We start from the raw sequence: 16,794 nt of genomic DNA, 5'->3' as shown, positions 1-16,794 counted from the left end.
ACAACAACAATAATGTAGAATAAACAGACCAATAAAAACTAGTGTCAACTTATTGTTTACTTCTCACAAGTGTTGAAGCATCTTCCCATTGATACGTGTCGTTCCCCGCGCTTCGTGGCGAGGTTCAGCTGAGCGTCCAGCTCCGGGAGAAGGTGGAAATGGTGCGCATGTGCAACTGACTCAAATGACTCATGATTCAGACACCCGGTTCACTTAGATGAACGACTCAAAAGCCCTTGACTCAGTTTAAAGAGCCGGGTTCCTCGTCACTTTTCACTGTGAAAGCTGATTCAGATTCAGATTCAGATTCAGAAAACTTTATTGGTCCCAAAGGGCAATTCATTTGTAGCCAATCATAAATCACAACATTGCACAAACACATCACAAACACTCACTGTGTGTCACTTCCAACAGAACGGACAATAATTGAGTTTAAGAGGACCCATTACAATACGGTCTATGTTAATTAAACACACTCCCTTCATAATTTAACAGTGCAGTGACAGAGGGGACAAAAGAGTTGGAAAAACGATTTGTTTTCCAAAAGGGTACATAAAAACGGCGTCCAGAAGGCATGAGTGAAAACTCTGAGGACAGAGGATGGAGGGGCTGACCCAAGATACATTTAGCCTTCTTTAGAGCCCTCTCCTTCCATAGGGACTCTAGGTCTTTTTGTTTAACGCCAATGATCTTAGAGCAGATTTTGACGATGTTTTGCAGTCTATTTTTATCTTTCATAGACAAACACTTGAACCACCAATCAAGTGAAAAAGTTAAGAGACTCTCTATGAAACAGCAGAAAAAGTTGCAGAGAATGTTTTCATTTACATTAAAAGAGTTAAGTTTCCTTAAAAGATAGATTCTCTGCTGACCACGTTTAAAAATAGAGTCAGTGTTTGCTTCAAACCACAACTTGTTGTCAATCCAAGAACCAAGGTATTTGTACTTTTCCACCACTTCAACCACTTCCCCATGAATGTCACTGCTACCACAAGGGGGCGCTGTGGTGCGTCTAAAGTCAATGACCATGTCCTTGGTTTTGGAGACGTTTAGATCCAAGTAGTTGCTGTCACACCATTGGACAAACTCGGTCAACGCAGGACCGTGGTTCTTTCCAGATCCCGAAAGTAAGGACACCAAGACTGTATCGTCTGAAAACTTGACCAGGAACCGGTTTTTCTGAGTGACCCGACAACTGTCCGTATACAGGATGAACAAGAGGGGGGACAGGACACACCCCTGAGGAGATCCGGTGTTTGAGCTTGACGCTGGGGACATCTGACCATTCACAAGCAATCGCTGGGTCCTGTCCGTGAGGAAATTTAAAATCAATAAAAGAAGCTGGTCAGGCAAATTAAAAACAGTGGCCAGTCTTTCAATCAGGATGTGGGGCTGCATCTTATTGAAGGCAGAAGAAAAATCCGCAAATAAAAGTCTTACATGAGCCCCGGTTTTGTCCAGGTGCTTATACACAGTGTTCAGTATGAAAAGTGTTGCGTCCTCCACCCCTTTGTTTTGCTGGTAGGCAAATTGAAGTGGGTCAAGTTTCCCCTCAGTTAAAAATAGAATCTCAGACTTTAAAATTTTCTCAAAAGTTTTCATCACAAGCGATGTGAGTGCGACCGGTCTAAAATCACACAATTCCTTTGAGCTACTTGTTTTTGGAATCAGCTACCGGGAGCTACCCCGGGAGGCGGGGCTTTGTAGAGGTCTAACCAGTTACTGATCAATATGAATGACTGGTGTGAAATTAAACCAATCAGCATAATTAGATGTCAAGACTTGGGGAGACTTTTAAATCCCCCATCAGACCTGCTCTGTGATTGACTTGAAGTCGGTTCTGGTGTGTTCTCAGCGTTTCTACTAGATGTTGAGATGAAGACAACAAAAGGTGAGTCTCTATTATCAACTCTGTTACGCCTCTTTTAATTTACCGGTTTGAAAGAAGACATTTGGCTGAAAAGCTGCAGGTCACGTTCACCTTTCTCCAATATAGTTCTGTTTTTTCTTTTTCTTTTTTAAATTTTGCTTTCCAACGTACAGAAAGAAAGACAGAAACAAACAACAAAACGACACCCGACAGCAAAGTTATTTTTTGATGCACACAAACAGGAATGTGTTGAGAATTTTACAAATGTGTGAGGGTTTGTTAATGTTTATAAATATTTAGATATCTTCATATTTATTCATGACTGAAAATATAAACACAGTTTATTTTGCAATTTCTTTTTTTAGGTTTCTTTCAAAACATTCTGAAATGCTTTGAAAGATGAGGTGTTTGAAAATATACATGATGACGAACTGTCATTTCCAGTAAAACACATTCATTTTCTAAAAGGGACGAATGAAGCATCTGCTGGTATTTGTTTACAAGTCTGTTAATAAAACAGTCACATTGATAAGTGCTCTTTATTCACTAGCTGTTTAAAAGTACAATCATTTTCATCTCTGGGGCGTCTCTCAATATAAAAAAATGTTATGTGGATTATAAACATTTGTATTCAATCAAACAAAGCTAGAAGTGGCTGAAATGGAATGATAATGAAGAGACCTAGATAAGAAACATATCAACAGTAAATCACTGTAAATGACCTACAAACTGGATTTAATTTGTAGGTAAGCAGGACAAAACAATATGACTGCACACAACAGCAAGAGACGCAGCATAATACTTATCATCATTATAGCGACTGGTGAGATAATTAACAACAACAACAAAAATGCATATATAATTGTTTACTCAACAGGCCCATTGTTCTTCTCTCAGTTTCTCACAGGAGACAGTGTTTGGATTGAGGAGAAAGGAGAGTGGAGGATTTCAGCTCGCAAAACAAACTTAAAACAATACAAAAAAACAAAAAAGAAGTTTAAATGTTTCTACAAATTACAGGAAATTGTAAGATTAATTGTTTTGTTGTTTCTTTGTTTTATTTTTTAATCCTTTTCAGTGTTGTGAATACTGGCTATAATGAGAGGTCCTATTGAAGTCTTACTCTTCCAATCAGGCCACTCAATTTAAATATATGTTAAGTTGTTGGTCTGTAGATCTGGGTGGATCTTTTATTTTGTTATTAATTATTATTATATTTTAATTCTGTTTTTCAGTTTTATTCTCAAGACATGGTAAATAGATTTTTTAATAACTTCGCCTGTTCCTTTTAGTTTTATTAATAGCTGTAAGTGTTATTATTGGATTGGGATATATTTGATAAAGTTCAGGGGTATTCAATTAAACTATTCTGAGGTCTAGTTTTGCAAAATTTCTTGACGCAAAAGTCCAGAAGATCTGAATGGCTAACCATTTTAACAACATTTTATCCACATTTACACATTTTAGTGTGGTTCATATTATTTAAGGACACTCCACTTTCCTCCCACAGTTTAAAAACATGCTTATGAAGTTAATTGGGAACTTTAAAATACCTGGTTTTCAACCGATCAGAAGATGGATGGATATATATTTAAGTCGCCTGGTAGTTCCATCAACATCTGCCTGGAATCAACAGCGGACTGTCAGATCAAATGAATTCAGTGTAATTCAAAACCAGTTTGACTATAATTATCATGTAACATGGAACTGAAATTATATGTATGTCTGCTGATACAATATTCTTTCATTAGCTAAACAAACATCAGGCTCATTTTCAAAATGAGGGGAAAGAAATAACATGTTCAAATTGTGCATGTTGACAAACTTGACTTGAGAACAATAAAACAAATTTTACAGATAATAAATATAAGCACATGCTGACGACTGACAAAGACTCAGTTCAGAGCCTCTGAGACTCGGGTGGAGGATCACTGGTGACTCTGGAAGCATCTTGAGTTTTGGTTCTGTTCATTGTTGAGAAATCTGCCGCACTGTTGTGTGTAAATGTCCAGAGACATTTTCACAGTGGAAGCATCAGTTCTTACAAACGGCTCTTCCAGGACACATCTGCTTGGAGACCAACCGTCAGCACCCGGAGAGGCACAGCATTTACCCATCGAAACGTCTTCTGAGAATCTCCTGACATCTGTGATGAGAAATGGATCTGAGTGAGCATAGTGAGCTGCTGTCCAAAGCTGAAGCTGTCAAAACGACTACTGAAGTTGACAATCAGCAAAAAACAACAAACATCTGGAGGATCCTGGTGAACTGGTCATACGGGACTCTCAAGACCAGGGTTAGATCAGATTAGATTAGAAGCTTTTATTGTCATTGTACAATAAATTGCACAACGAAATTACGGTGTAGCTAAAAACACAGTAGACATACAATAAACACTGGCAGCCATTCTCACATTCAACATTGCATTCATCTCAGCAGACGCACCATATATACAGAATAACCTAAGCATTTCACACACACATTCAGCTCTCACACACCCCCGCTCACACACACCCAAGGACATAGTGCAGTAATGTAAAAAGTTAAAAGAAGCGACCGATAATAAGTTATGTAGAATACCAATTTAGGTTAGGGTCCTGATGCAATGGTCCTGGTCCTACTGGACTGTCAGGCTACTAATTCTCTCTGATCTCAGTTCGGATTTGAATGGGTCCGTCTGTTCAAGATCTTTATGTTTGGTCTCATAATGCTGTTTTACATTGAGACTTTTAATAAGAGCAAATGAGACTCACAGGTTTACTGAGTCTCATCAGTGGGAAGAATTACCACATGACACCCCACCGCTGCCGCGACCACATGTTCTCTTCACATTTCTGTCAGCCTCCTGTTATGTGCCTGTCTAAACCGGCCCGGATACACAGTCACATAGACTGCATGGGAACAGACACCTTCAGATGCCTGAAGGGAGAATTGGGAGTCACGAAGTTCATAATGTGCAATTCCACCCAGACTTTTCTTTGGTTTTTCACGAGGCAGGCGACCCAGGATGGCCCAGGGGATACCAGACGAGGTGATGATGAACGCCGCCCTCATCAAAGACTTGGCAGAAGTGGCGAAAGACGCGGCGCTTCTCCACGGCGTCTTGTTGAGGATCCAGGAGAGCCCCAACTCCTCAGAGGTACACTTCCTGCAACACATGCTGGATTTGACTGACTTGTTGTATGCACAGTACTGGAGTAGTCCTAGTCTGTGTCCGTCCACACGTACTCCAGGCCCATGTTGGGGAGAGGAGCTTTCCAGTGGTTCAGATTAACTGGTTTCCTTGTTAACTGGTGGCCCTGGTGCTAATAATAGATGTTAGTTACTCTCTCAAACTTGGGAACCACTTTTGCATGTTGAAGTTCATCTCTAATATACATGTCGTGTCAGCATTCTCTTCTCGTAACGTGCACACGTTGTTTTTCAGCTGGTGAGCTTCGCTCCATTCGCGCTCTTCCCGTCGCCCGTTCCCCGGTCCGTGTTCCTCCAGGCCCTGGCGGTGCAGACCCACTACAACACCCTGCTGGACCGGGTCTGTCAGGACGGGGACTTCCTGCAGGAGGCTTTAGCGAGGCGAGTTGTAGCGACAACCAACGCTACCTGGAAAACGTTCTGCCCGAGGCTCTGCTCTGCTCTCACGTTCTCAACAAACCTGTTATCAGATGTGTGTAAATCAAATAGATGATTAGATTCGTTGATTAGATTTTGGGGTTTCTGAAATGCTGCTGGGGGAAACGGCAGATGTCCGTGTGAGAGAAAACCACGTGTAGCTACAGCTGGTGTAGATTAGGAGCAAGAAAAAGAGCACTGGTGTTTGGAAAAACAAGCTGAGTGGCTGAGCGCTGTCCAGTGCCGTGTGGCTTCTACACTGACAGCAGCTGCCATGTGAACATGCAGTCAGCTGCAACAGCTTGTGATAATAACTGGAGGGGGAGGCCCCTTGCCAAAGATCGATTGATAGTGTGACTCTCCGGTGATACTTCTCTGTGAAAAAGTATTTCTGTTTTAATAATAACAGTGGCATTTTGTTCACAGCACCATCGCAGTGGATGATTTCACCGCCAGGCTGTTCAGGATCCACCAGCAGATCCTCAAAGAAGGAAAATCTCAGGTACGTCTCCATCTTTCAAACTGCTTTAAAGATTGAGTGAAGAACTTGATGAAGTAAAAAAACACCCAGTAAGCACGCCCAATTTTTTTTGTTTTGTTTTACCATAAATGGTCAATGCAAAGTGCCTCGTCACTATTTTTACATCTCAATCAGCCTGCTGATCGCCGGCATTTCACGCTAAATCCTGACCGAACAAATGAGGGGAAAAATAAAGGAGTACAGGACAGGCTTCTGGAGACAAATCAAGAGCTCGACTTGTTCCATGTGGTGGTCATACCAGTCAACCTGGTGATTACTCCAATGACGCGAAGGGATTTTTTTGGAATCCTCCAGAAGCTGCACTCATTGTTTTCAGTGGCGACACTTAAATGGGACATTCTTGCAAAACATGTGACCAATGTGACCCTCAATATGTGGTCAGAGACGAGATGGGAGAGAAGAGGAAGTAAGGAGCCAAACAAAAGGCCCAATCATTAAAGTTCAGCCCCATTCCTTGGCAGAAGAGATGGGTTCTTTAGGATTTCCACTATGTATGGTTATCTGGTGTGACATCATCAGTGACGTGCAGTCAGGGTAGGCAGAGGAGGCAGTGCCTACCCAAGGCATTGAAATGAATGAAATATTGATTTAGATTATTTCTTTAACTATAACATAATTATTATTTATTTTTCAATTTCCGGTAGCTTACAGAACCTATAGGTTTGAAACTGTCAGCATTTTGTGCTTTTCATAACCCAAATTAGTTAACACTGCTATTTCCTGGTACGACAGAGAGGCTGCACAAGTCACTGCACTGTTATTGTGAAGGCCACACTCTCTCCTGAAGGCCACACCCTCTCATGAAAGCCACACCCCCTGAAGGCCATACCTCCTCCTGAAGGCGACACCCCCTCCTGAAGGCCACACCCCTCCCAAAGGCCACAACTTCTACTGAAGGCCATACCCCCACTGAAGGCAGTACCCTCTCCTGAAGGACACACCCTCTCTTGAAGGCTGCACCCCCTGAAGGTCACACCCTTTCCTGAAGGCCACACCTTCTCCTGAAGGGCACACCCCTCCCAAAGGCCACAATTTTTACTGAAGGCCGTACCCTCTCCTGATGGTCACACCCTCTCCTGATGGCCACACCTCCTCATGAAGGCCACACCTCCTCATGAAGGCCACACCCCCTCCTGAAGGCCACACCCACTCTTGAAGGCACAATCTGCCTTTGCTGGTCACAACCTGTGTATGGATATGTTTTCTCATGCACAGTCAGTTCCCCAATATGAAAATGATTTACATAAAAAGGCAGATCGCTACGCTGCCTTTGGATGTAACTGTGCTATGCTAAATGCTATACGTACATTCACAGTGCATTAGTGAATTGCTACACTGCTGCTACGCACCTGAGCTACCAGACCTTCAGAAAAGTAAAGGTCAGAAAATGTGTTCGTACTTTCATGTTAATTTGGGGAGCAGACGCTCTGCAGGAGTGGTTTCAGCACCACAGACAGCTCAGCTGTCAGAGGTGTTGTCATTTTCTCCATGTTTCTGTGTTTCCAACATAAACAACACAGGTGCTGCCATGTCATAAGATCATTCTTGTTGGGAGAGTCTGGAGACCCATTGAATAATTGTTTAAGCTTCTTTAAAGGTGTTTCACAATCTGGATTTTGTTAGATTAACACTTGCCAGCCGAAACATATTGTAGCATCATGGAGCTGATTGCTGCAATGCATTATGGGAGTTGGGTAGGCAGTGTTTAAATGTCTTTATTTGCGGTTATATTAGGCTTGTTCGTGTTGGAATGATTGTGTTGTGTTTTTGTTGCTTAATTCGTGTAGTTAGTTGATCTAGTTTAGTTTCATTTAATAGTTGGAAGTTGGCAACCAGGAGTGAAGAGGGTTTTGTGTGTCTTGTCTTCCTGCCATGGTGTTCCTATAGGGTGACAATATAAAAGGCATCCCTGATTGTAGATGTTATGAGGTGAAAAGAGTACTCTCATTTATTAATGTTCAGCTGTACTTGCCTTAGTATATATTTGTCATTGGTGTAGGTATTGATGACATCATCATGCCATGTCCTGCCTGCCCAACCATACTGAACATCTTCAGTGAAATACAACACGTGAACAAAGTTATAAAGTTAAAGACTACGCTGCTTGATGCGGCAGTCAGCATGCTGACAAAAACTGGAGCTTCTCTTCAGAACAACTGATCACAGGCTTTCTGGCTGCACAAAACTCAGCCAAAGACTGTTGGGAAGCAATGGATATCGATGCAGTGTTAAAGGTATAGTAGAGGATTTTCTTCTTCCGGGTGGATCATCAAAATAACTGGTCCTCCCAATTGTCAATCATTCTGGTGATTTATGACGTAAGCCCGTCGTACGTGCTCGTCCCTGCGCGCAGCTCACTCCACACGGTCCTCATCATGCCGGTGGCTGACCCGACGCATTATTCTCGGACATTTTTACACAGTTTCACCCCCTCTGGTGCAAATCTTCTTGTAAAGTGAGCGATGCCGACTTGTGACTTGTAAACAGAGCGTGCACGAGGAGAACTGGGCTCGTGCATGTCTCTCGCACGCGTTTTAGTAGGCGTTCCGTCTCGGGAGCAGGTACAGCGTTGCGCATGCGCATTTTTTTCAAACGGTGGAGAGGGCGGTTCTTTCCTAAAATTCCTGAAAATCCTCCTGTATACCTTTAACAGAAAAGAGACTGAAGTCTACAAAGAAACACTGCTACACGATCAAGATATGATAGTCAAAGCAAGGGCTCTTCACCACACCTGAACTTGGACAGCCTGATTTTGATGGGGAAGAACTTACTGGGGAGGTGAGAAGCCTGCCGGACCCGCCATCAACCAAGGTTGCTCTGGAGTTACTGACATTCAAATAGGAAAAGCTTCTCTCAGAAATGTATCCAAACATGTGGGTTGCTTTTCATGTTGTTGTGACTATACCAGTCACAGTTTCTTCAGCAGAGAGGAGCTTTTCCAAACTCAAGTTGATCCAGCCCTATCTCAGGTCAACACTGTCTCAGGGCCGTCTCAGTGGTCTGACTGTAGTCAACATAAATCACAAGGTTGGCGTTCATATTTCAAATGAGGATTCTGCAGCGCGGAAATCCGGAAATGTGAAACTGTGACTTGAGAAATGCTTGAAAAAAGTGCAACAACTTTGCCTAAATCCTAGATGTAAGTGATATAGTTGAAAATTTTGAGAAATTCAACATTTAAAAATGTTGTTTATCACACCTCACCTATTTCCTGTATTTGTGATTTCAGATTTGCATCTGAAATATCATAAAGATAAGATGCGATAATCCTTTAGTAATCTCACAGATGGAGAAATTTACAGTGTCACAGCAGCAACAAGGCAGGATAGTAGAACAAAGGACAATCTTAATAACTTTTATTGGTCTTTTATTGAAAGCCTCCTCACTTTTTCTTTTATGGTTCCAAGGCTTGTCAGTGAAGGACAAAAAGAAGCTCCAGAGCATTGTTAAAACGTGCTCCAAAATCACTGGGGTCACAATGAGGGGCCTCCATTCTTTGCGGGAGTTCTTTAGCAGGTGCTAAAAAAAAAGCCAAATGCATCCTGGCTCAGCCCCAACATCCTCAGGGCGTTGTTTTAATGCCCGGCACGGAAAACAGATCGGTTTTCCAATTGTTTTGTGCCCTCCGCGATTAAATCGTTAAATTCAAATGGTGTAGTTTGGAGGAATATTGTGTTGTCATCGATGCTTTTCTTTTGGTGTATGGTGTCCTGATGCTACTCCATAGACTGGCATTGTAATGTACCGACCACCATGTGCGTCGTATGTATCTGAACGCTCTGCCGCTCTGAGTATTGCTACAAATTAATTGCCCTTTGGGATCAATAAAGTTTTCTGAATCTGACTCTAAAATCACACATTGTACAGGATAGGAGAATAAAAATAAAATAAATGTTCTCCATCGGGGAGGATAGCTTAGTCATCATCCTCCTGTCTCCCACCACCTCCACAGGGTCCAGTCCAGTTTATTGTTCAGGTGTACCCAGGTACTTATAAGAGTCCACTATCTCAATGTCCTACACCTGGATGTTCACTGGTGTGGGGGAAGTGTGTCTCTGCCTGCGAAGGTCCACCACCTGCACCACGGTTTTACCTGCATTGATCTGGTGGCAGTTCCTCTGGCACCAGTCCACAAAGTCCAGGTTGAGTTATCTGCCCCCCCCCCCCCCCCCCCCCCCCCTCGTCCCCATCGATGATGAGGCCAACAATGGCAGAGTCATCAGAGAAGGGAGAAGCCTGCAGTGTACAGGGTGAAGAGGAAGGGAGCCAGGACAGTCCCCTGTGGGGCCCCTGTACTGCAGATGACCAGGTCAGAGACACAGGGGTGGGGGATGAAACTGGTGATTCGACTCTCAATAAGCATTCATAACCTAAATACCAACACCCGTTGATGTAATCATTGTTTTAATCCAAGAAACTATTGATTTTACTTTAATGCAGCGTGGTACAAACTTGAGATGGCAACACAGACATGTCAGTTGAAACAAATGTGTTATATCACCAATGCCATACGTATCCAAAGTTTCTATAGGAGCAATAGTAGTCTGTCATTTCTCCCTCAGTCCATCACGTTGGGACTCAACCGGTCTGACTACATGTTGGACCAGGGAGAGAACGGGACGCCGTCGCTCAAACAAATTGAGATCAACACATTCGCCGCCGGTTTGGGAGGCATTTCGTCACGCATGCCTGAAGTACACAGGTAAATGATTTGAATATGAATTGAACTGTTAAAGGTTTATTTTGGACATGTGAGAAACAAATGAAATTATTCAAACAACAACAACAAAACAAAATAAAAACAGAGCAAAGCAAATAAATACATAAATAATGACCCAACACATCTGATATGGAGCAGGACAAAGCATAAGCTAATTTACTCCTACCCCTTCTCCATCTCAATCATTTGTCATTCAATACTCTATCCCATAGTTATTTATGCACATATTTACCAACAATATGAATATTTATGTAGATGTCCATATTTGCAAGCAAAAAAGTAAATAAATAATATAAATAGCCAAATAAATCATTCATATACCTGTTTCGTTACGGTCTTCTGAAGACGCTCTTCTTCAATCAGGCCTCTGGCCTCAACCGTCTGCAGACTGTTTCTCTGTCTCATGTTGACTTGTTCAAGGAAGAGGTGGTCTTTAATTGTCCCAGAAACAAGGGTTGGGTGTTCTTGGGTGCAGCAGTGTGTTCAGGGTTTGAGGTGACGAGGATGATAATCTATTATATAGTCCCAACAAAAGGCATAGTCACAAAGTGAAACAGGACAGTCCACAGTCCTCAGGCTGGTGTGCTTCCTGGTTAATCCTCAGACATGTTCTGAAAGTGGCCGGCAGACTGGAGGAGAGCCGGCGCGTCCTGGACAACAACCCTGCCGCCGGTCTGGCCGGAGCCATCGCCACGGCCTGGGAGCTCTACGGATCAGACAGGTGACGCTCACATGGAGCCGTCCGGTCCAGATCCTGGAAATGTACAGAGGTGACTTTATTCTCTATTCTGTTGGCCTCAGTGTTGTTCAGGAGTCGTTGTCGTTGCAGAGCGGTCGTCATGTTCCTGGTGGGGGAAACCGAAGTGAACATCTTTGACCAGCGCTGCGTTGAGAACGAGCTGTGGAAGAGGTACGGGGGGGTTCAGGGACACCAAAGTCCCAATGGAGACGTCCTTGTTTCTAGTTGTGGCATTGAGTTTGTGTGATCACAGCTTCATCCACAGGAAACATTTGTCCAGGTTTTGTTTGGGTTATAAAAATGGGATTAATAAAACCCTAGTATTTATCCTTTCAGGATACCTTGAATCACTGTTACATAAGCCCTAGGAACATTGGCTGGAAATTTTTGTGCCTTAAATAACTTAATCAGTCAAGGAAAAAATTTAAATGTCACCAGAATGTTTGTAGGAATCTGTGTAGTTGAACGCTATTGGTCCGTTTGTGTTTGGGGGCGGGGCTTAGCCAAAGGTGAACTGGACAGTAAAACCTCTGATGTAGGGAAACCTTGAAATCTAAGGGCAAATGTCCCCTGAAGACAGGTGTCCTCTCTTCGGAGGGGCGGGTCATGAGGACAAATTGTAGGAGCAGTTGATATTGAACGAACCGAATACCAAAGTTACGATTATTTACAGGTTCATCACTGAATCAATAGTATATAAGATGTATACAAAATAATGATTAAATAAGATTTAATGTACTTCAGGGACCACAAACAGTCCAGTTTCATCCTGAGTGACCAGGCTGGTAAAATATTGTCAGAATAATCTTTAAATTAACACTTCAAAGTGTTTCTTTGTGGAGGTCACAGTGGATGGAATGGAATTGTTTATATTTTTACAAGATCAAACAGTTAGTTGTGAAAGTGATCACAATCTCAACAAAAAGTCAATTTTAAACTAAACATTCTGGTGCAAAATACAATGAAAAGTTAAAAAAACTTAAAAGTTATAACCTCCTTGCTTGGTGGGACCAGATTGGAGCCTCTTGGTCTGTTTTGGCCCACGGACCTGATGTGGTCTGCTATCCTCCATCTCCCCGTCTGAACATCCACAATTTAAAAGCAAATAAAGAGCCAGAGGCTCAGAAGTCCTGAATGGAAACTTAAACTACTTGAGGAAAGGTGGAGAAAGCCGAGCAGCAGAAATGGAGAGAGTTTTGGAATCGTTACGTTACGTTATGGAACGTTAAGGAAGTGAACCAGGAGTGGAAGTATGGATGCAATCATGTATCACCCGCAACCTCAACATTCTAATAAGCAGGTCCAGCCCAAGTATTCAAGTGGTTTGGCCGGTTCAGTGTCACTCGGCTTGAAATTTGCCTGGAAAACCTGCCTGTTGTCCTCATTTGGCAGGTCGTCGCTCATTAGCTGTGTTAACAGTTGTAATGTGGGTCAAAACCTAAAGTTTCACATCCTGTGCTCTGATAGATTTCAAACTTGGCAGATAAATCACTAATACTTTTGATGAATCAGTATTTTAGGCAATAATAATAATAATAATAATAAATATTAAAAAAATATCCAAGTGTTTTATTTTAGATAAAGATCAACTTTCCCTGCACCTGATCACACCTCATTAAGACCAACACAGAAGCACCCATGTGGTAGTGTGACTGATAGAAATATAGACAGAAATATAGTTATGTCCTCATAACAAGTAATCAGATGGAATAGTATTGTTCGTTATTCTTTAGTTTCACTCTTCACACACTTGGCTGATGATGTCATGCCCATCAACGGGGGTCCGGTGTCTCTGGGTGTCCATTGATGGAAACACAAATGCAATTAACTGAGGTTTACAGTTTTAATACAAAACAATAGTCACAATGTCTGTCAGGCTGCACATTGTAGTAAAATGTTGTTGGTGATATCCATATGCTAAAGAATAAATAATGTTTCCCTCGTGTGTGTGTGTGTGTGTGTGTGTGTGTGTGTGTGTGTGTGTGTGTGTGTGTGTGTGTGTGTGTGTGTGTGTGTGTGTGTGTGTGTGTGTGTGTGTGTGTGTGTGTGTGTGTGTGTGTGTGTGTGTGTGTGTGTGTGTGTCCTGTGTTCTCTGGTCGTTGCTTCCTGCTCTCCAGAAACATTCACACCATGAGACGACAGTTCGACGACGTCAGCAGAAGTGGACGTCTTGACGAGGACAAGAGGCTTTTTGTGTGAGTCGTCTCTCCGTCACGTCCTCCTGGGGTCCAAGCTGCCGTCCTCACCGCAGGAGGACGTGACCTGGACGTACCTTCTCGTTTCAGGGACGGAAGAGAAGTGGCCGTGGTTTACTTCAGGAACGGTTACACGCCTCAGAACTACACCTCTGAGCAGGTGAGACTCTGTGGCAGGACTGAGAGGATGGAAGAGCTGGATAGAGTAGAGAAGAGGATCACGTCACCACTGATTCACCAGTAGAGGCAGTAAAGAGCAGCCAGAGTGTCGGAGGAATGAGGTGATGAATAAACTTCCACCACAGCGATTCAGAGGTGAATGTGCTCCGCAGACGTGGGAAGCTCGTCTGCTGATGGAGCGCTCGCTGGCCGTGAAGTGTCCAGACATCAGCGCTCACCTGGCGGGAACCAAGAAGGTCCAGCAGGAGCTGGCCAGACCCGGGGTCCTGGAGCGCTTCTTCCCCGGCCAGCCGGAGGCGGCGCGGCAGGTCCGAGCCACGTTCGCCGGCCTCTACACTCTGGACATGGTGGGGAACCGCCACAAACCCCGACATCGCTGCTTTGGTTTGGGACCTTCTGCCCTGGAATGTGTCCAGAAGCTGTGAAAGGAGCAGGAAGACGTGAGTCTTGAGCCTCTTTTGTTCTCCTCAGGGCCCAGAAGGTGATAAAACGGTGGCGATGGCTTTGGCGGCTCCAGACCGGTTTGTCCTGAAGCCCCAGAGAGAGGGAGGAGGTACGGACAGCATCAGGGTCAGACGTTCAACATGTCCTAAAACCTCATCTCGTCAATCTCAACTCTCACCAGTCTTGAAAACCATGTTTGTGGCTCCCCAGTGTCCTGACTCCTCTAAAAGCAGTAGAGTCGTCACCATGTTGGTAGAAAATGAATCACTGGCCTCTTTTTGCTTCAAATAAGAAATATTGAAGAGCTGAAACCAGTTTCTAACCAAATAACACGTATTGTTATCTGAAGCTCTTTGTTCTAGTTCTGAATATGACAGATGAACAAGCGACTGAATGAATTTTAAAGGGTGTTAATCGAACAATGATGAACTTTTCTTCACGTGAGGAAAACGAGCGTCACACGTTCACTGGTTTATCTTCACTGTGACCTTTGACCTTTAACTCAAACAGTTTCAGCCTGAATCCTCTCTGCTGCTCAGACCATAGAAGTGGACGTCCACTGAAGACTCTTTAAAGACGCGTCACTTAAAGGGTTTTGGACTCTCTCCTCCAGGAAACAACATCTACGGGTCGGAGATCCGCCGGGTCCTGGAGGGCCTGAAGCAGAGCTCTGAGCGGACGGCCTACATCCTGATGGACAAGATCCAGCCGGCTCCGCTGCAGAACTACTTGCTGAGGAGAGACGGTCCTCTTCAACTCAGCAGCTGCCTCAGTGAGCTGGGAGTCTTCGGAGCTTACGTAAGGTAACGTCTGCGTCCCGGCCCTCACTTTTCAGTATACAGTAGACATGTATCGCTTGCACCAATTCCACTTCATCTCCAGCTTCAAGTATGAATTTTGACAATAAAGAAGGGTGCATCTATTAAAAAGTGTGTTTGTTTGATGCTCCTTCAGCCTCTGCTTGTCGTCTGTCTCCCTCAGGAAAGGTGAGTCCATGGTGCTGAACCAGTGTGTGGGTCACCTGCTGAGGACCAAGAGTTCAGAGCACCAGGACGGCGGCTTCTCTGCTGGGGTTTCCGTGGTGGACAACCCCCTGCTGGTCTGAGACGCTGGGAACTGTCTGAGACGTGTGTGTGTCATTATTCAACGACGGCCGACACAAGCTTAAAATCCCCGTCAGAACTGAAGAGTCACAAATGTCTTTGTATTTCTACAGCATTTTCAGATTTTTTATTATTATATTATGGTTTAACAATTGGAGATGGAGATTAACAGGTTTATTTACATGAGGATTCAGTCCAGCCTGAATTACTGCTATGAAACACACACACACACACACACACACACACACACACACACACACACACACACACACACACACACACACACACACACACACACACACACACACACAGACGAATGTTTTTACAGCTGAGAATTGGACGGACCTTGTCACTGTGAAGCAAGGCTGCAACCCACCACATTCCTGTTTGGCCACATTTTTAAACTTTCATTGTGATACTTAGAACCAAATCCTGAAGACGTTTACTTATTGGCTTCAATTCGAAAGAACCAAATGAAACATATCAGTTTGTGTCATAGATCGGTGAAGAGTCAGGATTAAATTATGTGAAACATGAAATGTGACCTTGTTTTTCTTGAGTTTAATCAATGAGGTGCACCAGAGCCTCACATCAACGCTTCACTCATTTGAACACTTTTATGACTGAATAAAGGTCGAGGCTTCCTGCCAATATATCCTTTTTTCTGAGAAAAATGACTTAAAATAGCGTTAACATCCCTGCAGTTGAGTTACTGTTGAAATGTTGGAGGTTAATGAGGATGTTTATTGATTCATATTCTTTTCTCAACACTCCAGTGAATTAAACTTTATTGTTACTTTGTTAGTCAAGAGCTCAAGAGTCCAGACTGTAAAGACATAAAAGAAGACATGTGATTAAAACTGTCATCATAAACTCAACTTGACATTAAATAGCAGTCACCTGAGAATGCAGCTATTTGATTTATTCCTCACACCCCTTGCAGCACTGAAGCATTGCTAATTTGAATTATTATTATTAAATAAGATCAGCACCACAACTAGAGAGACCAGTGTTACTTTGTGCCTTCAGCCAGCAGGTGGTGCTACAGTAACATGTTCTGTACAGAAGAGCTCTGGGTGAACAATCATCACCTGTTTTTAAATTCTCCTCAACATTTATGTTGAATTTATTATTTTGTCATCCAGAGAAAGTGTTTTTTTCTCTCTCAATAGCTCTCAAGTAAAATGGCGGAATAGACACATTGCCAAACATAAATACACGTTCAATATTACAAAACCAAAATAAATTAAAAGTAAATGATATAAATAAAGAAGAATTATAACATTAAAGCCATAACACAGGACCAGGATTAACCCTTTAGAGTTTACATTGAGGTTGGACTGTTTGCGTAAAGTTCAATGTAGATGGATCTCTAGTATTCGGCTGTACGTAA

The 16,794-nt window shown here is 43.1% G+C and overlaps 1 protein-coding gene across 1 annotated transcript; it reads left to right on the top strand.

Moving 5' to 3' along the window:
- Window positions 1-4,877: 4,877 nt before the first annotated feature.
- On the top strand, window positions 4,878-15,818 carry LOC308130865 (glutathione synthetase-like; the record flags this gene model as incomplete). Its single annotated transcript, XM_080497367.1, has 12 exons — window positions 4,878-5,009; window positions 5,298-5,443; window positions 5,906-5,981; window positions 10,583-10,722; window positions 11,345-11,461; window positions 11,570-11,650; window positions 13,597-13,674; window positions 13,765-13,834; window positions 14,007-14,201; window positions 14,326-14,407; window positions 14,912-15,101; window positions 15,280-15,818. The coding sequence occupies 12 exons, from the start codon at window positions 4,878-4,880 to the stop codon at window positions 15,401-15,403; spliced, it is 1,431 nt and encodes a 476-aa protein (XP_080353493.1). The 3' UTR covers window positions 15,404-15,818.
- Window positions 15,819-16,794: the final 976 nt, after the last annotated feature.

Source organism: Blennius ocellaris (assembly GCF_963422515.1).
Source record: "Blennius ocellaris genome assembly, chromosome: 5".
NCBI lineage: Eukaryota > Metazoa > Chordata > Actinopteri > Blenniiformes > Blenniidae > Blennius > Blennius ocellaris.
This window is presented reverse-complemented; position numbering and strand designations above follow the sequence as displayed.